Here is a 20,400-nt window from a genome sequence, read left to right as displayed (position 1 = left end):
TAGGTTTTATTATTATGGAAAATGCTATATGCAAGCGTGGTGGCTTACCATTTGCGCACCCACCAACTAAACACAACGTGGTAATATTAAACGGTGAGTTTTGGAATTTTGAAACCAGCGTTTTCCCTTCTCCCCTTCCGCAAAGTCACCTCTCATTCTTTTTTTTTTTTCTTCACAGAATATGAGAGCACAGCTACAATGCAAAAATCTTAAATATTTCTGATGTGAATACAAAAATCTTGCAGAAAGTATTATACTTTAGATTCCTTCAACATTTCTCCCAATATCCAGGTTTAAGATGGAATCAAAGTAGTGAACTTTGACAGCTTGCAGAGTAGGCAAGCAGGGATTATACTTCAAACTCAGATGAAATTCATTTCACAAACAGTGTTTAACATGGAAAACCAAAGCTGAAAAAATCCCACGCCAAAATCTCATGCCTTAAATGATTAGAGATGCCGATTTGGAAAGTCTGAACTTTTTATACTAAACTAAAAAAAAAGACCGATCTTAAAATTTTTACTCTTCTTTGCAAAATTGTAGATCAACTCGTGCTGGAAAATTTTTGGTTGGGCATAAAGTCTTTTAGACTAGAGTCTAGAGAGCCAAAATAAAGAAGGGTAAAAGGTACTTTTATGGAAGAAAATATGGAGTAGGGTGTTGAGAATTTTCTGTACTGAACATGAGATGTGCTGAAAATTTGCAGGAAACAGAGAAAAAGGTGAGGGGGAGAAGGTAATGGGAGAGAAGACGCTGTTTTCAAAACACCATAAACGTAGACACGTCATGTTTCGTGCGCAATGGGTGCGCCACAACACTTGCATATAGCATTTTCCTTATTATTATTATTATTATTATTATTATTATGCCTGAGTTTGGGTTTTTTTGATTATTTGTTATCACCAAATATTTGTTTGTGTAATCACAATTTTCCTTCGTTATAAGTGATGATTATCAATAAAATTAGGGTATTATCATCTTCTTTAAAAAAAGAAAAAAGAAAGCCTTTTGCGTGCGTATCTTTTATAAAAGGAAAAGTATAGTTGCAAGCACAATTGTGCACTAATCTGTGCACCAATGTGATGTGATTGGTCAAAAAGTAGATTTTATTGAAAACAGTGTTAATTTAAATTTTAAGTATGAATAAATCAATGTTGGTACACATATTAGTACGCGACTGTGCTTGTATGTAGCAAAACTGTTTATAAAAATGTAGATCTTAGCATATAAAAATGTAAAAAGATAAGTCTATTTTTTGTGAGATTTATTTATTTTTTATAAAAGAGTTTGTATCGATCCTGCATACTTTTTTTTCCTTTTGTTTTTTTTTTTAATGTGTAAAACTTGCATACTTAATACTTATACATAATATTACTCTTAATTGAAGATAGTTTACCTTGAAGAACCTTCAAAAGAGGTGTAAAATGAATTTCTTAAAAAAAGTTAATAATAAAAGCAACCAAATGAAGTGTAAAGACAACCGATTATAAGATTCCAACACTGATATGTCAAAAAAAAGAAAGGCTTAATGAATGTTTTTTAAAAGTCCCCAAGTAATAAAATTCACTCGTTTTAGAAAATAAAAGTAAACTATTATATAGTCATTATAATTTTTCTAAAATTTTAAATAAAAACACAAAAGTAATTCAATTTTTTTAAATTCTAAAACAAAAAATAATATTTCACAAATCAGAAAGAAATTTGCTTTGTCCACGCTTTGCCCGTTCATGTTGTTCTGCTAGCTGTTGCTGTAGTTGGCAACAATTATCGTTCTCCAAGATAGCTATCTTATTGTTAGGAGAAGGGTCATGCCGGATCACTCTTGGATCATCATCATCCATGTTGTCGTTTAGCTCGAATTCAAAATGAACTCCCAACCTGTTATTATATTTATCACACTTCACAAATGGTGTCCGTAAATGAATTTGATATGAAACTCCAAAGTGATCCCCTTCATTGGTGATCTCATCCCGCCACTCAAGGGCACCACGTGGAAGGTACAACAGCCACAGTGCTCCATCTAATCCCAGTTCATGTCCATGAAAGGGAACCTCGTAGGATTTGGCTATGGGAGTTGATTGACGACCATTACTAATAATGATAGACACCCTCAAATTGCAGAAAGAGAGCTCAAAATGAGGTTTGAAAGCAAGACCGATAACCAAACCTGCTAACTTGGCATTTTTAGGTGGAGGCACTCGGAAACACATCTCAATCTCCCTAGTTTGATGCCGAAACCATTCTGGTAACTCCCCTCCTCTAATTTTAATTGTAGTTATCATTTTTCCGAAACCATTCGGAAACACATCAATACTTGCATTCTTTTGTTGAAGCCCATTGCAATGCCACAATGCAAGCGATCGCAAATGGGTAAATCCAGTGTTACATGATGCAGGGAGGCTAACGAAATTGTTTCCTGATAGATATAATTCTTCTAGCGTGGAAAGGCAATGAAGACTGTTGAGGAAATCAACTTCTTCTAGATTACAGTACATGATTTTCAACTTTCTCAAGGCTGGAAACCACCCAACAGAGTGGCTCTTATCTTGAGTTTTGTTCCCCTTTGACGAAGCCAGCCAGCCCAAATTTGTTGATGATGATGACGACGATTTTGGAAACCTTCCAAGGTTTCTGCAATGCCTAAGAACAAGCTCCCTGAGACGTGGCAACTTAGAAATGCTTCTAGGGAGATCTCTAAGGTTCTTGAATGAAAATATTGATATCCTTTGAAGCCCAATGAGATATTCAACTGACAAAGGCAGTTCTTGAATATTGGGACTGTCATTTAACCAAAGTTCACGTAAACGAGGAATTTCTCCAACAATATTTGGAAATTTCTCCAGACTTATGCACCCAGTAAGTTCTAGGATTTGAAGACGTGGCAACTTCAGGTCAGGAAGGCGTCTAAGTTTACAGCAATATTGAACATTCAACAGAGACAGTTTGTTTAAAAATCCAACAGATTGATGAACCTCAACTAAATTGCGACAGCCCTTAACATTCAAACTCTCAAGATTTGCCATTATTGAGACATCAGGGATGCACGTCAAGTATACACAGTAAGAAAATTTTATTTCTCTCAAATTTTCACAAACCTGGAAAATAAAGGTGAAAGGAACAATATTGTATCAGCTTCCAAGAATTACCAATATAATTTCTTTTTTACAAGTAAATTTTTTGAAAAGAAAAATGGATCCATACATTTGAATTCTTATTTTAAAATCTAGAAAAGAGATAAGATATTTACCTTTATTCCTTCGAATTGCTTGAGTTTACTGTGATGCATGTTGAGAGTAACAAGTTTCTGAGGATGAAAATTGGACGGCAGAGATGGTGATGGGTATCCATCCCAATCAAGCAATATTAGCTCATTAGACAAACTTTTAGGACTCTCTGAAAAGCGTGCATGACGGATTCTAAGCAGTCTAAGCCTTTTCATTCTTGTAAACGCACTAGGATTCAGCAAAATATCTTTTTGCCCGAACAAATCTAGCTTTATGGCTTGAATTGCATTATAAGTTCCCTAATAAATCATAGAACAAGTGGAGGAAAAAATATTAGGACTCAATTGATAGAAGAAAAATGATAAAATGATAAAATTGATAGAACAAGTGGACTAAAGTGCTCTTACCGTATTTTCCTTAAGAACACGGAGAATATCCTCATGAGACCATAATCGGCTTCGCTTTCCTGGCTCGTCGGGAGATTCTTGATGAACAATATTCCTACCCATCAATTGTATCACGTCATGCATCTGCAATCGTTCATGTTGATCAACATTCACCAAAGATCTTTCGATGAGAACTTGTATTCCAATAACTGGATCAAAATCACTCGCTTCCCAAATTTTTGTTACAAAATCTCTCTCTTCTCCCTTAAAGAAACACGCAATATCAAGGAAGATAGCCTTCTCATTGTCGTCCAGTGCATCAAAGCTTATTTTAAGTATTTCATAGATATCTTTGTCAAGACTTCTTTGCATTTTATGTTGTATTTGTTTTTAATGGACTAGCATTATAGTTTAATCATTAAACCTATAATGGGATGGGTTATTTTTTATAGACACATGGAGGCCCCTACTCTCACTCCAATTAAATAGAAATAACCCATTAAGTTCTATTAGTGTTTTTTGTCTGGCCCTTTTATCACATCTCTTTAAAAAGTGAGGGATGATAGACACACGGTAATTGAAAACACAAAAAAGAAGAAAAAGAGGGTAGAGAGTAGTTCACTCCATAGAGAAATTTCTCTTTCTCTTTTGCAGGAATTCTTACATCTCCATGGAAAACTCATCACAAATTGGAGGTATGTTCTTTGTTAATTTTCTTCACAATTTTGATAAGAGATCTTGGTGATCTCGGATTTATTCAAAATCCAACAATTGGTATCAGAGCCAACTTGTCATATTTGTAAGGAAATAAGTTCCTGTTTTGTGAATTTTTTTTTTTTTTCACCACTCAAGTTCATCCTTTTTTTTTTTTTTTTTTTTTTTGGAGTTCTTGGATGACCAAAAATTTCGTTTTTTGAGTTTTTGTTGCCAACACTGGTGTGTAGCTCACCGGAAATGTCAAAAACCGCCACTTTTGGTGGCCAATATTTTTTTTTATTTTTGTATCTTCGTTTTTTTTTTTTTTTTTTTTGACTAAAGTGGACTACCGGAGACATGGGAGGATGCCGGAAATGTCCTCACCGGCGTCTCCTCATCCGGATCGGCCGGAAAAATGGTTCGGATGGCCGAACCGGTGGCCGGAATAGTGTCCGGAAAGGTTGCGGCGCCGGAGTCCCTTTTCGCTAAAGTAACTCGGGTAAAACATGTTAATTATCTGGGTAGGGTTTTGATTCATGGTATGGGCTTTGGATTGGATTTATTCTAACTATTTGGCCCATGTGATATTTAGACCCTTGACTAAGGGAATAGTTTTGAGAAAGGTAAATGTGGACAAAGCCCATACGTATGGGTTGATGGATTATATATGGGCTGAATTGACCCCAGTTTGACCACCAGATTTGACCCGATTTTTCCCGGTTTGACCACCCAGATTTGACCCGATTTTGACCCGGTTTGACCACCCGGTTTGACTTATTATAATATTAAATAAATAAATAAAATAAAATTAAAAAAAATAAAATTAAATAAAATTAAAAAAAAAATGTAGTATAATAGTGCTGTTGTACTAATTTTTTTTTTTTTTACATATTTTTTTTATTCTCGAAATAAAGAATCTTATATGGAGATTATGTCATTTTGTTGTAATACCGATGGTTTGGAATGACTATGTACCCACCTCTCGTGAGACTAGTAATAACAAATTATCGGAGTTGTTATTATTGATCATGCTTCCGCTTAATGATATTATACTAAGATTCATACAAATAGTGAATTTACCCTGTCGGCAAATCATTATTTGGTAGGATGCTTAGGACGATAAAGATAATAGTTAAGTACTTGGCACTTGGTGGCCTAGTCCTATCCTTTCGGTAGCGGGTCATTTTAAGTCCATGTATTTAATTATTCTGCTTTATCATGCGTAAGAGTCTTTTAATGTATCATGGGCTCTAGCATAGTATGTAAGAGTCTATTTTAAATAAAACTTCGGCATGGATATAAGATTGCCTTGAGACATTTATGGGTGCATGTTTCTTATTCCACATGCATAATAATTTTTATTATATTCTCCTCAGCTTATGGCAATGCGGCTATGTCTCTCTCTTTATCTGCCATCAAGAGTCTGACGGGAACCAATTATGAGGATTGGTATGAATCTCTTACTATTAATTTGGCTATTATGAATTTGGATTTGGCTTTGAGGATCGATGCGCCTGTTGAGCCCACTAGTGAAAGTTCTGCGGCTGAAAAGACTCGTTATGAGCAATGGGTGCATTCTAATAGGACTTGTCTCATGATTATGAAGTATACTATTGACAAGTCTATTAGGCTGAGCATAGCTGATACTGATAGTGCTAAAGAATATCTTGATGCCGTTGGGAAGAAATTTATTAAGTTTGATAAGGCAGAGAAGGGAACTTTGATGAAACTTCTTACTACCACAACCTATGATGGGGTTAGTGGAGTCCGAGAGCACATCATGAAGCTTACTCACTTATTTAATAAGCTCAAAGGAATGAAAGTTGAGTTAGCAGATAGCTTTCTTGTATGGCAAGTGCTTGAATCTTTACCACCTCAGTTTGATGCACTCAAGACCACTTATAATGCTCAGAAAGATGAATGGAGTTTGAGTGAAATGACTGCTATTGTAACTCAAGAAGAGGAGATGATGAAAAAGGCCAAGTCTCATGCTGCCTTTATGGTAACTGTTGATAAAGGGAAGAAGAAGTTCTTCAAGAGTAATAATAGCAACTTCCATAAGATGAAGAAATATGGAAAGCCTCCTCAACAAGCTGGTATGAGTGTTCCAAATGGGCCTAAGAAGGAAGTCTTTAAGGGAAAGTGCAACTTTTGTCATTTGTTTGGGCACAAGAGGATTGATTGTAGGAGATTTAAGGCTTGGATAAATAAGAAAGGTACACATTCACTACTAGTGTGTTTTGAGTCTAATCTAGTCGATGTACCTTCTGATACTTGGTGGCTAGATACTGGTGCAACCATTCACACTACAAATTCTTTGCAGGAGCTAAGGAATCGCAGAAGACCAAATGACACAGAGTTAGTAGTAAATATGGGCAATGGGGTGAAGGTTGAAGTTGAACACATTGGTACAATCAGACTTATTTTGGCTTCTAAGCATGTTTTGAACTTGTTTGATGCTGCTTTTATACCTTCCATCAGAAGAAATCTAGTCTCTGTGTCTGTTTTGGACAGATGTGGATATGTTTTTCATTTTGGAAATGGAAAGGCTACAATCTTTTATGACTGTATTATAGTTGGTACTGCTACCTTGTATGATGGTTTATATAAAATCGACTTATTTCCTTCTTTAAATCCTGCTTCTTCTAGTGTTTCTGTTGTGAATACTGTAGTTGGCTCTAAACGTACTAGATCCAATAAGAATTCTTCCATGTTGTGGCACAAAAGGTTGGGTCATATTTCTAGAGAAAGAATGAAAAGGTTGATTAAAGATGGCATTCTAGTTGACTTGGATTTTTCTGATTTTGAAACTTGTGTTGCTTGTATCAAAGGAAAACTTCCAGCGAAAACCAGAAAGCAAAAGATTAGTAGAAGTCAGGAGATTCTAGATTTAATTCATACTGATATTTGTGGTCCCATTTTACCTGCCGCTTTGGGAAATTATAGATACTTCATTACATTTATTGATGATTATTCTCGTTATGGTTGTATTGAGCTCATTCGAGAAAAATCAGATTCATTGGAAGCTTTTAAGGTTTTCAAGGCTGCTGTGGAACTCCAGAAAAATAAGAAAATCAAAGCGGTAAGATCAGATAGAGGAGGTGAGTTTTATGGGAGATATGATGAAATTGGTAGAAATCCTGGACCTTTTGCTAGATTTCTCGAGGCATGTGGTATTGAGGCTCAGTATACAATGCCTGGAACCCCTGAACAGAATGGTATTGCAGAAAGAAGAAATCGTACTCTCATGGATATGGTGCGGTGTATGCTTAGTCATTCCACTTTGCCTGAATTTTTGTGGGGTGAGGCTCTAAAAACTGCTACATATATTTTGAATCAAGTGCCAAGTAAATCAGTTCCTAAAACTCCATATGAGTTATGGTCAGGTAAAAGACCTAGTTTGCATCATTTTCGTGTTTGGGGCTGTAAAGCGGAAATAAGGCATTATAATCCTCAGCAGAAGAAACTTGATCCTAAGACCATTACTGGTTATTTTGTTGGTTATTGTGTGGGATCAAGAGGCTCTAGATTCTATTGCCCTTCTAATGTTACTAGAATTATTGAATCTGATCGAGCCATCTTCTTTGAGGATGTTAGTGACAGTGGGAGTTCAGCGACACGTGAAATTGTATTTAGGGAGGAGCGTGTTGTTGTACCTGTTCAGGTTACTTCCCCAGCAGTTGCTGCACCACCATTGACAGAGGGAACTAGTACTATTGTCCAAGACCAGGTTGTTGACGCTATAGCTGATGTTGATATGAGATCAGATGATATTGTTTTGAGGAGATCACAAAGAAGTCGTAGACCAGCAATTTCTAATGATTATATTGTCTATTTGCAGGAGCATGAGTTTAATACTGGTATGTCTCTTGATCCAGTCTCTTTTAATGAGGCCATTGATAGTCCTCAATCTTCATATTGGATAGATGCTATGCATGATGAGATGGCATCGATGTGTCGAAACAGTGTATGGGACTTAGTTGAACTACCATGTGGTTATAGGGCAATTGGTTGCAAATGGATTTTTAAGACCAAGTATAATTCTGAAGGTCAAGTAGAAAGGTATAAAGCTAGGCTTGTTGCTAAGGGCTTTAACCAAAGAGAAGGTATTGATTATAAAGACACTTTCTCACCTGTTTCTACCAAAGATTCTTTTCGAATTATTATGGCATTGGTAGCTCATTTTGATCTCGAGCTGCATCAAATGGATGTCAAAACAGCTTTTCTCAATGGACATCTATTTGAGGATGTGTACATGAAGCAACCAGATGGTTTTCAAGTGGAAGGAAAGGAACACATGGTATGTAAGCTTAATAAGTCCATTTATGGGCTTAAACAGGCATCAAGACAATGGTACTTGAAGTTTGACGAAATTGTTACCTCTTGTGATTTCAAGGAAAATCTTGTTGATCAATGCATATATTTAAAGATCAATGGGAGTAAGTATATCTTTCTTGTTCTTTATGTTGATGATATATTACTCGCCACAAATGACATTGAGCTTCTGTTTGAGACAAAACGCATGTTATCATCTCATTTTGATATGAAAGATCTTGGTGAGGCCTCTTATGTTTTGGGCATCCAGATATTTCGTGAGAGAACTAAAGGCATTCTTGGATTGTCTCAGAAAACCTACATTGATCGAGTTTTAAGTAGGTTTAATATGCATTCTTGTTCTCCTGGGAAAGCACCTATTATAAAGGGTGATAAGTTTTCTAAGTCTCAATGTCCTCAGAATGATAATGAGAGAACTCAAATGCAAACGATTCCCTATTCATCAGTTGTGGGCAGTTTAATGTATGCTCAAGTATGTACACGACCTGATATTGCTTATGTTGTTGGTGTACTTGGAAGATACTTGAGTGATCCTGGTTTGGCTCACTGGAAAGCTGCAAAGAAAGTACTTAGGTACTTGCAAGGCACTAAAGACCTAGTGCTTACATATCAGCGATCTGACATTCTTGATATAGTTGGATATTCTGATGCCGATTTTGCAGGTTGTTTAGATGACAGGAAATCTACTTCCGGTTATGTTTTTATGATGGCAGGAGGAGCTGTTTCTTGGAAAAGTGTCAAACAGACACTTACAGCTTCCTCTACAATGGAGGCAGAGTACGTAGCTTGTTATGAGGCTACATGTCAGGCTATATGGTTGCGAAACTTTATCTTGGGACTAGGTGTTATGAACACCATTTCGAGGCCACTGAAGATATTTTGTGACAATTCTGCAGCAGTTGCTTTCTCTCAAAACACCATAAGTTCTTCTCGTTCCAAACATATTGATATTAAGTTTTTGTTTGTTAGAGAGAAAATAGCCGAGTCTTGTATTTGTGTTGAGCATGTTTCCACAGAACACATGTTAGCTGACCCACTAACTACAGGTTTAGCTCCAAAATTGTTTCAGGAGCATGTGACTCATTTGGGATTGTTAGAGTCTTCTGTTGTAATTAGTTAGTGGGAGTTATGTGATCATTGACTGTTTACTTATATTGTTTATGCTCATATTCTGTTTTTTATATATATCCATGTCAATGTATGCCTGAGTCACGCGCATTTTAGACAGGGCGTACTTTATGTATTGAGACATTTTGATTAGTTTCGTGCCTGAGTCACGCGCATTTTGGACAAGGCGATTGTTTATATAATGAGACATTATGTTTGGTCTCATGCCTGAGTCACGCGCATTTTGGACAGGACATACTTTATGTATTGAGACATATTGATTAGTCTCGTGTCTGAGTCACGCGCATTATGGACAAGGCTTATTACCTGTCAGAGATAATCTATTTAGTCTATGCCTGAGTCAGGTGCTTGTGAGTATAAGTTTAGTGTCATATATCCTGTCGATATATTCACTAGACTAGGTACTACAACTGCATTTTTTGGACAAGGCCTATTGTTTTAAAGACATTAAGATTTATCTCTGGGGCTTCTTCTGGAAATGAGTGTTTGCGTTTATGTTGTGATTAATTATAATGCTGTCCAAGTGGAAGATTGTTGTATTTGTTTTTAATGGACTAGCATTATAGTTTAATCATTAAACTTATAATGGGATGGGTTATTTTTTATAGACACATGGAGGCCCCTACTCTCACCCCAATTAAATAGAACTAACCCATTAAGTTCTATTAGTGTTTTTTGTCTGGCCCTTTTATCACATCTCTTTAAAAAGTGAGGGCTGATAGACACACGGTAATTGAAAACACAAAAAAGAAGAAAAAGAGGGTAGAGAGTAGTTCACTCCATAGAGAAATTTCTCTTTCTCTTTTGCAGGAATTCTTACATCTCCATGGAAAACTCATCACAAATTGGAGGTATGTTCTTTGTTAATTTTCTTCACAATTTTGATAAGAGATCTTGGTGATCTCGGATTTATTCAAAATCCAACATTTTACGTATTGTGCTTTCCCATTGAGGTTTGCTTCTACCACATAGGAAAGACCCCAACACCACTAGAACCAAGGGAAGGCCCTTGGCGTACTGAACCACACTATTTATGAGCTCCTCATACCCTTCTTCAGGATAAGACTTATGGAAAGCATTCAAACTAAGAAGTTGAAGAGCATCAGCAGCACTTAATTCTTGGACCTTGTATCTTCTTTCTACTCCATGAGTATCTAGCACATGTTGATCTCTAGTTGTAATAATGATTCGACTTCCTGGACCAAACCAATTCTTATCTCCTGCTAATTTTTCAAGTTGTTCCACCTTATTGACATCATCAAGAACTAAAAGAACCTTCTTATGGCAGAGCCTCTCCTTTATTAAAGTAATTCCTCCATCCACACTTCCCACCTTTAAGTTGGTATTCATGCCCAAGGTCTCATATAGAAGTTTTTCTTGTAATGGAACAAGGCCGGACCCGTTTGTAGTTTCTCGGACTTCAGCAAGAAAGCAGCAACTTTGAAATTCAAGAGCAAAGGAGTTGTATACAGCTTTTGCGATAGTGGTTTTACCTATTCCACCAATTCCATGGATTCCAACCATGCGAACGTCATCATTCTCAACACTCAACAACTCACTCATGGCCACTATATGAGAATCTAATCCGACTGGGTTCTTCGCAACATCTAAAAATGTGTGCTTCATTAATATACTTGATATCTCTTCAACAATGCGCTGGATAAAATCGGACTCATTCCTGCATGCCATTCAAACAGGACAATCTAGAAATCATACTGTTACATATCAAAAGCATGTCAGGATCAATCTAGAAATTGCTAATTAAGAAGAATCTGATCAAGGCTTTCTCTAGTGCCACAAATATAGAGGAATTAAGAAATGAAAAGTAAAGCAGCTAGAAGGAATTGGAACCGATTAAGTGCAGTTACCATAAAATCAGAGAGAAATGAAAAAGAGGAGAGAGACCTATTTGGTTACACCTCATGTATTTGATATCAATGCTTGCATTAAAAAAAAACTAAAAGCGTACCCATTGTTCAAATGCCAACCGGACAAATTGGCTGCTTCTTTGAGAGCCACCTTCCACCTCAACACCCTTTGTATATCATCCTTGACTTTATTTTCATGCATATCGATCACTTTTATAAACTTCCGCACATCTGAAGGATCCACATCGTAGAAAATGGGTTGAACCATTTGGCCGATCGATTTCCGACACTCGAGAATCTTGACAAGTTCATCTAAGCACCACGTGGAAGTGGCATAGGTCTTAGAGAAGATGATGATGGAAATTTTAGATTGTTCAATGGCTTCCAAAAGTGTGGAGATTTCGTCTCCCTTCCGAAGATCCTTGTCATCTATGAAGGTTTTGATCCCCTTTTCAATGAGAGCGTGATGTAGATGACCGGTAAAGGTGTTGCGGGTATCATCCCCTCTGAAACTCAGAAACACATCATGAATCCGAGGATGGGAAGAAGAAGGGGAGGTGAAGGAGACATTTGGGATGGCCATGGAAGAGATTGAAATCTTGGTAGCTTCTTTGAAGGAAGAAGGGTCACGAGTTATTGAGTGCAGAGAGACATGTGAGTAAGGAGCTTTATATTAAGGAAGTGGATCAAGATGGTATGAGTGGGTCACTGTCACTGTGTAATTAAACTCTAATGAAATTTCCTGGGCATTACCAGAGAAGCTGCTACTTTCAAACTGATCAGCAAATTTCTTCTTCTTTGTCAAAAAAAGGTATGCATTACGCGTCGCTTCGAAGAAAAACTTGCCCTCAGTCTTTGTCTCTCCCATCTCTCTGTCTTTCACGGAAGGATCCAACAAAGTTCATAACACTCGCTTTTTCTTTTTATAGCTTTTTCTCCCTTCGCTCTGAAAATTGAAATGACCCTCCTAAGAATCCATGGTTTCTTTAGTGAGTACCCCACACGTGTTTTCTTTTTGAATACCTTTAATTACATTTCTTTCACCGAAGGATCCAAGAAAGCTCACAACACTTGCTTTTTCTTTCTATAGCTTTTTCTCCCTTTGCTTGGAAAATAATGACTCCCGTAAGAATCCATGGTTTCTTTAGTGAGTACCCCACACGTGTTTTCTTTTTGAATACCTTTAATAGACAATTTGTTGCTTGCAGGAATAATTGCCATGCACGTCATGATGTGGATCGCACATGACCAAAAGAGGCCAGAGACACTCAATTGGGTCAACTCAGTGTTAAGAACGTGTGACGCACATAACACAAGGAAGAATGGATGTTCGTTCCCATGGAGAAGCTTGGGAATCACATGATTTACTTCTCCGCGTTTATCACGTAAGCTTTGATGTAGTCGTTCAGTATAATTCCCATGGAGAAGATAAGAAGCTTCTCCGCGTTTATCACGTAATCTAATATTGAATTAACTTTAAAATCATATGAAAAGATTAATCATTTTAATAAATATTAGACGAGAAGTGTTGTTTCCCTAAAGACAAAGGTCCGCCGCACCGAGCCTCTGTTTCTCTAGCCCGACACCCTCCTTTTCTCTCTCTCTTGATCTGCACCTTCACTCACCGTGGAACGTCCACCTCCTGTTCTCAATTTTTTACGCTGGAAAGAAATTTTATGGGGTTCTATTCTCGCAATTCGTCTCGGGATTAAAAAATGGGGAATATTTATGATTTGTTTGATCTAAAGGGGAATATTAAGAGCTGTTTATGTGGACTATTTGAGACTCTTTAGGCAAACAAGTCTCTGGCTTCTGTTGGATGTGGTATAAGGTGATGCTATTGAATCATTGATGGGAAAGTTTCTTTACCTATCATAAAAAAAGAAAAAAAAAAAGGGTTTCTGGTACAACAGTTTAGAAGCTGTTTCGCGGAACTAGAGTTTACAATCTAATCTTAACTTGCTATGCTCATTTTAAATTGACTAAAATACTTGTTCACTGTATAGGGATTGTTTGTGGAAGTCAAACTTCTGGTTGTCAAAAAATATATAAAACTGAAAAGTGAGATGAGATGCAATTAGCTACTTCTACAACAGAAATGTTTTTCTTTCCCCTGGGTTAGAATTATTGATTTATGTAGCTAGTTGGAAAGTACTATAATGGTTTGAATAAAGAGAGAAATACAGGAGTATTTTGTGCTAAGGTGTTTTGGTTGGTCAAGTTTCGCTTCAAGGAGTTTGTGCTGTTGTAAATAGGATTAGTTATTCATTGTCCAAAGAAAAACAAGAATTAAATGATATTCTGGAGGAGAATTTCAGTTGGAAAATGTATGAGCTGCAATAGTCTAAACTTCTTCGAAAAATGCATTAGGAATTAAGCTTATCATTTCTTGAAAAATTTGGAATTAAAGATGTTTCTGATTGTTCTCAATTATGAGATCATTTGCTAGGTTGAAGAACAGAAACCCAAGAAGAAGGCTCATAGTGAAAAGGAGCCCCGGATGAAGCACCATCATAGCTGTTTAAAGAATCAAAAGCATTGATCATCCAGGAAACAATCAGATTTAGAAAATGTCACTGCAGAAGGGGAAAAGGGGAAGACTAGTAGACAGAAATCTTGATGTTGTAGTATAGCCTCATAAATTGAGCAAATGGAATTAAAGTCTAAAATAGCATGTGTTAAATTAGAAAAAGATTCAGAAAGTTAGTTATTTTCTGTTATTGTCTTTCATTAGTATAAATACATTCAGTACTTGTAATTAATTCATTCACACAAAAGGTTTTCATTTCATTTTTCCTCTGCTTCTATTCTGTGTTCATCAGAAAATTGACATGGTATCAGATTGAAAATCATTCTTGCTTCTGCAAATTCATCTTCTCGTCTCTAAAACTTTGAATTCTTGAAATCTGAATTACAAAATTCTGCTCGAGAATTTTTGTTGTTGTCTTCTTCGTCTTCTTTCATTTCTTGCACTTTCTCTAATAGATTCCTGAAATGGATTCTACCAATTCTGCCACTTCTCCTCGCTCTGTCATAAATCTCTCAGATTATTCCTCTAGTCCTTCTTATCTACATCCAAATGACAATCCTGGTGCCCTCCTCGTTTCAGAAATTTTTTCTGGAGATAATTACATTGCATGGAGTCGATCAATCACCATGGCATTGACTGTCAAGAACAAGGTGGCATTCATTAATGGTTCGATTGCTGCTACTCCTGCTGATCAACTTGTTCTTCATAGTGCTTGGCTGCGTGTTAACAATTTGGTACTTTCTTGGTTAATGAATTCCATTTCTAAAGAAATAAGGAACAGTTTGCTTTATGTTGCCTCGGCTGTTGATCTTTGGAATGAGTTAACAACCAGAAACTTAAGGAGTTAAAAACCAAAAACTTAAGAAGTGATGGTTCAAGAGTTTTTCACTTTAAAAAAATCTCTATAAGTAGTATAACTCAGGGTTCTTTATCAATCATTGAATACATTCAATACTTGTAATTGATTCATTCAATCCATTCATGAAAGGTTGTCATTTCATTTTTCCTCTGCTTCTATTCTGTGTTCATCAGAAAATTGACACTTGATGTTGATGAAAAGGAAAGAGAAGGCAGAGGGTATTGTGATTCAAGTCATCACAATGGGATTGAGTCACACTTCAAGCGTCACAATGTTGCTCCCAAACTTTCAGAGGAAGAGCGGGCTACTAGGCGGTATGAGATGCAAGTGGATGTTGAACTGCATGAAGAGCAAAGATGGAAACGTTTGAGGAAGGCTGAGGAGGACGATGGGTGAGAAACTACCCATGCCAGCTTATCTAGCGGCAGAAATTTCTTGGATGCTGCTCAGAAAAGTATCTATGGTGCTGAAAAAGGGGGAAGCTGGGTAGGTCTGCAGTTGATTGCTGCCTATCCTGAATAGTTTTAGCTGATAACTCTAGGTTTGCTTCTCCGCCTTGGCCCCCCTGCACATGGGGTATCTCTCAAGTATTAGCTTTGAACCATGTATTGAAATATGAATAGGGCGAAGTGATAATCGCATTCTTTCACAATTTACTTCTCCTTAGGGGCTAATACCTTCCAGTAATACTTGGCTTGAAAATGAGGTGCCAATTACTGACATCTCCAGGCGTAAATGTTATATAACACTCGCCATGTGTGTGTTCTATCACGTTTACAAATTAAGGATGACAATGAAAATTCAACCACTTCTTAAGGAATTGATTGGTTTGTTCTGTATCCATTATTGTGGACCCAATTGGTAACGGTGTAGGATGTTGATCGCAGACCTAACACACTAATTGGACCCAAGTTTCATGAAACCGTCATTAAAAGTGGACGAGAAATGGTTATACGTTCGAACTATGATAATGTTTCGTTCGAACATAAATCATACGATGTCGTTTTTCAAGGGTTACATGTTAACATATAAAATGGTACATTCGAATTGTTCATGTACATTTGAACGTTAAGCCCACTTACGTTCGAACGTATAAATTAGTCATTCTAACGTTCAGGTAATAGTCATTAACGTTTGAGCATGAACTGTTTTAAAATTAAAAATGAAATTTCAAATTAAAAAATATTGAGAATTGAATTAATAAAAAAAATACTATATATATTAAATGATATTATTCATTCCATAAAGTATTAAAAAATTTGTAAAATATGAGTAAAAACTTTATTCATTTCATTACATAAAATTACACTAGATAACTAGATTTTTTATTCATTATTCATTATTCATTAAAAAATGGAATTTTTTTTGTCCATTTCACTAGATATTGTTCATTACGTGAAGTTTAAAATTAAAAATAGAATTTCAAATTAAAAAAGATTGATAATTGAAAAACAACAATACTAGATATATTAAATGATATTGCTCATAACATAAAGTATAAAAAAATAGCAAAATATAAATTAAAACTACAAGAAAAGTGCAAAAGAAGTCAATTGAAGTTGTTTACACAAGTATGTTGACCTTTTCAAAAGTTATGCCACCCCAAAAGTTAAGCCGCATTAATTGCACCACTCCAAAAGTTATGCCACGTTAAAGGAACCTGACTAAAGGAACTGCTGAGGGGACACATCTCCCTAACACAAGGCATGGGCAACTGACCCAAGAAATGGGATATAAAAGGTAATCCCCAAGTACTTGGAACTCTCTCTGAACTCTTTATTCACTTACACAAAATTTTAAGGCAAGAATGATTTTGGCATCGAAGACTCTTCGGCCACCACCACGATCCCCGTCTAGCGGTATTTTCTTTGTATTTGTAAGCCCAAGACCGAAGACCCAATTTACTGAGAGCTCGGCCCAAAGATGTGCAAAACACGATGTTAACAATGGCGCCATTTGTGGGATCTTAATAGACTTCACGTATCCTTTGTATGCTTGCGAGAACTCATTCTTAGACGACCTGGGGACAAGAGGAAGCAATGTCAATGAACATGGAAGCCAAATTAGCTGCCATGGACTAGCTGGTGGGAAAAGCTAACTATTCAGGTGGATACCCTACGAAAAGATAACAGGTCGCTCAAGGGAACCACCAACGAGGCAAGGAACGATGTGGAACCCAGCAATAGTGAGCATGTTGGATCCAGAAAAGCTGGCGAGGAGGGTCACACAGAGGTGGAAATGAGGAACATGCAAAATGAGCTGCATAACCTTAAGGAAAAATATGAGGAGATGGCAAGAAAGATGGGCACCTCGTCATTAGTGGACCAACTACTCACCAACATGGGCCTGCCCTATAGCGAGGAAGTGATGGCAGTGCCCTTACCACCAAAGTTTCAAGTCACTTTCATGAAAATGTATGACGGGAACCGCAGACCCGCTCGAGCACCTGGAAACCTTTAGGGCACACATGATCCTACACTGTTTCCCAGGGGAAGTGTCTTATAGAGTCTTCCCGCTGACTTTGAAAGGACCAGCAAGAGTGTGGTTTGGGTCCCTGACGTCGGGGTCTATAGACAGTTTCAGGGAACTGGCCCGTCTGTTCCTTGCTCAGTTTATGGTGAGCAAGTGAAGAAGGCGTCCTATGGCGTACCTCATCATCAAACAAGGGGAGGACGAAAGCCTGACGCCATACTTGTCCAGGTTCAACAAGAAGTGCATGACGATGGATGGCCAGGACAAGAAGATAACCCCCATAGTGCTCCTAGGAGGAGTATGGCCTTGGTCCTAGTTCATGGCAGAGCTGGCAAGAAGGACTCCCGCAACACTAGGGGAGTTCATGGATCAGGTTGACAACTTCAGCAATGCCGGCAACACACTCCACGCTCTGACCAAGCCAAGGAGGAAAGAACTAGAGTGAGCGGACAGTAACTCGGGGAAAGGCTAGGGCAAGATGAAAAGTGACCACCCCACCCATGTGAGTGCAAGGGGGCAGGGTAGCACCCCTAGTACAAATCATTTTCCGATTTGTAGATAGGCTAAAAATCATATTCAAAAGGTTATTTTCCCTACTTCATTGTTAAGTACGCAAGTAAAGAACAGAGCACATAATAATTATGTATGTAATGTAGCCTTTGCAAAACATTGAAATTTCCATCTTTGTTGCCAACTGGCCCAACTCATTTGCATTTTAAGCTTGAAAGTCGTTTTTGTGGAAATGATGTTGTTGTTTAATTACTTATTCTTTGCATTCCTGACTGATTACGGAGTCGCCACAATCCTACATGGGAATCCTCTTTGATAATGATCTATAATATGCTGTAGTTTTGAAATAAGAAGAAATTCGGGTAGTAGAAGTTTTATATGCTCACATAATGTATCATACTAGTTGAAAGTATTATTCTATTTTCAAGTTAGTGTGTAGAAAACAACATCCACATCACTTAAATGATAAGATTTGATTTGTATGATTCAAATTTTAAAACTTATATGTTAAATAAAATTATGCCATGTAAGTACTATACTAGCTAGGTTTGTTGAAATGTATGTTATTTGAGCAGCACATAAATTGATGAAATTACAAAAACTTGAATTTTGAAGTTCCTCATAATCATGCAATTTTCTTTACATGAAAGTTCCAAGTATTCACCAAAACTGAAGTAGTGTGAAAAATGAGTTCAGGTTGAGTTCTAGTTTGGGATTTCAGTTTTCACCATCCTCAATAATTGAATGATAATCCGGTTGGCTTGTTAATTTCAAGTAAGGGAATTATGGCGCTTGTAGTTTTGGATAAATAAATACTCTCTTTCGAGATTTTCCTTTCATTAGAAAATTTATAAGAAAAAGGGAAAAAATAAAATCTCTGTATATTTATATATGTTGAGTTTGGATATAAATGCATTTTTAAAATAAAAACTATTTATTATCATTTTAATTATTTTTTTTTTCTTATTTCTTGATACATTATTAAACGATTCAAAAGCTTTCATGACCGTACATTAGTTGATACATTATTCAACTTAGAAATGCTTCTAGGCTCATACCTTGAGTTTTGTTCCTCTTTGACCAAGCCAGCCAACCCGAACTTGTAGATGATGATGATGACGGTTTTGGAAACTTTCCAAGGTTTGTGCAACACCTTTAACGTGGCAACTTAGAAATGCTTCTAGGGAGATCTCTAAAGTTCTTGCATGACCGTACTGTTATCCTTTCAAGCCCAATGAGATATTCAATTGGTGAAGGGAATTCTTGAATGGGACTGTTTATAAAATTAATTTCCCTTAAACGATGCATTTCTACCACAATATCTGGAAATCTCTCCATACTTGTGCCCGTTCAAACATATAGGCTTTCAAGACATGGCAACTTCAGGCTAGGAAGACGTCTAAGTTCAGAGCAGTTTATAACATCCAAACGAAACAGTTTTTTAAGAAATCCAACGGATTCATGAACCTCACTAAATTGCGACAGCCTAGAAGATCCAAACTCTCAAGATTTTCCATCATTGAGACATCAGGGATGAACGTCAAGTATTAACAGCAAGAAAAATTTATTACTCTCAGATTTTCACAAACCTGGAAAATAAAGGAGAAAGGACCAATGTATCAGCTTCCAAGAATTACCCATATAATTTTTTTTTACAAGTAACTTTTTTTAAAAGAAAAATTGATCTAGCATCTAAATTCTTATTTTAAAAACCAGAAAAGAGATACGAAATTTATATCATAACTTCACCTTTATTCCTTCAAATTGCTTGATTTTACTCTGACACATGTTGAGAACAACAAGTTTCTGAAGACTAAAATTGGACGGCAGAGATGGTGATGAGTATCCAGCCCAATCAATAAATCTTAGCTCATTGGGCAAACTCTTTGGACCCTTCGAAAAGCAAGAATTTTGGATTATAAGCTGTCTAAGCCTTTTCATTTTTGTAAAGGCTCTAGGATTAAGCAAAATGTCTTTTTCTTTGAGCAAATCTAGCTTTATGCCTTGAATTGCATTAGTTCCCTAGTAAATCATAGAACAAGTGGATGACAAAATGTTAGGACTCAATTGAAAGAAGAAAAATAATAAAATTATATATATATGTATTTTTCTATTAGGTTTGCCTAGAATTTTTTTTTTTTTTTTTCTTTCCATGTCGCTCTTACCGTGTTTTTTAAAAAGAACATGAAGAATATCCTCATGTGACCATAATCGGCTACGCTTTCCTCGCTTGTTGGGAGATTCTTGATGAACAATATTCCTACACGTCAATTGTATAAATCAAGTCATGCGTCTGCAATTTGTTTTTGTATACAATCACGAAAGATCTTTCAATGAGAACTTGTATTCCAATAACTGGATCAAAATCGCTTGCTTCCAAATTTTTCTTACA

General features: G+C 36.6%; 2 protein-coding genes across 3 annotated transcripts; one reads left to right on the top strand and one right to left on the bottom strand.

Moving 5' to 3' along the window:
* Positions 1-1,570: 1,570 nt before the first annotated feature.
* On the bottom strand, positions 1,571-12,545 carry LOC122276356 (disease resistance protein RUN1-like). The gene is made up of 5 exons (XM_043085999.1): positions 11,739-12,545; positions 10,697-11,447; positions 3,632-3,982; positions 3,248-3,523; positions 1,571-3,095 (listed from the first exon to the last, which is right to left on the bottom strand). The coding sequence occupies exons 1-5, from the start codon at positions 12,218-12,220 to the stop codon at positions 1,683-1,685; spliced, it is 3,273 nt and encodes a 1,090-aa protein (XP_042941933.1). The 5' UTR covers positions 12,221-12,545; the 3' UTR covers positions 1,571-1,682.
* Positions 12,546-12,609: 64 nt separating this feature from the next.
* On the top strand, positions 12,610-15,865 carry LOC122276357. 2 transcript variants are annotated; one of them, XR_006228839.1, is made up of 2 exons: positions 12,610-14,901; positions 15,200-15,865. XR_006228839.1 is itself a non-coding variant. In XM_043086000.1 (2 exons), the coding sequence occupies exons 1-2, from the start codon at positions 14,632-14,634 to the stop codon at positions 15,420-15,422; spliced, it is 465 nt and encodes a 154-aa protein (XP_042941934.1). In that variant the 5' UTR covers positions 12,902-14,631; the 3' UTR covers positions 15,423-15,865. The 2 variants fall into 2 exon arrangements, 1 of the variants encoding a protein (XP_042941934.1); XM_043086000.1 differs by having other exon boundaries at positions 12,902-14,901; positions 15,228-15,865.
* Positions 15,866-20,400: the final 4,535 nt, after the last annotated feature.

The sequence above is a fragment of the Carya illinoinensis genome, chromosome 9, assembly GCF_018687715.1.
Source record: "Carya illinoinensis cultivar Pawnee chromosome 9, C.illinoinensisPawnee_v1, whole genome shotgun sequence".
In the NCBI taxonomy this organism is placed as follows: domain Eukaryota; kingdom Viridiplantae; phylum Streptophyta; class Magnoliopsida; order Fagales; family Juglandaceae; genus Carya; species Carya illinoinensis.
The sequence above is the reverse complement of the archived record's forward strand: the minus strand, read 5'-3'. Positions and strand labels throughout refer to the sequence as shown.

Bases quoted from the DNA above. Each gene is read 5' to 3' on its own strand.
- LOC122276357 (XM_043086000.1), top strand. From the start codon at position 14,632: ATGGATTCTACCAATTCTGCCACTTCTCCTCGCTCTGTCATAAATCTC. The intron at 14,902-15,227 runs GTACTTTCTTGG...GTTGATGAAAAG, and splicing joins GGCTGCGTGTTAACAATTTG to GAAAGAGAAGGCAGAGGGTA.
- LOC122276356 (XM_043085999.1), bottom strand. From the start codon at position 12,220: ATGGCCATCCCAAATGTCTCCTTCACCTCCCCTTCTTCTTCCCATCCT. The intron at 3,983-10,696 runs ATGTTGGATTTT...ATACAACATAAA, and splicing joins GGGAAAGCACAATACGTAAA to ATGCAAAGAAGTCTTGACAA. The intron at 3,096-3,247 runs GTAAATATCTTA...TTTATTTTCCAG, and splicing joins AGCAATTCGAAGGAATAAAG to GTTTGTGAAAATTTGAGAGA.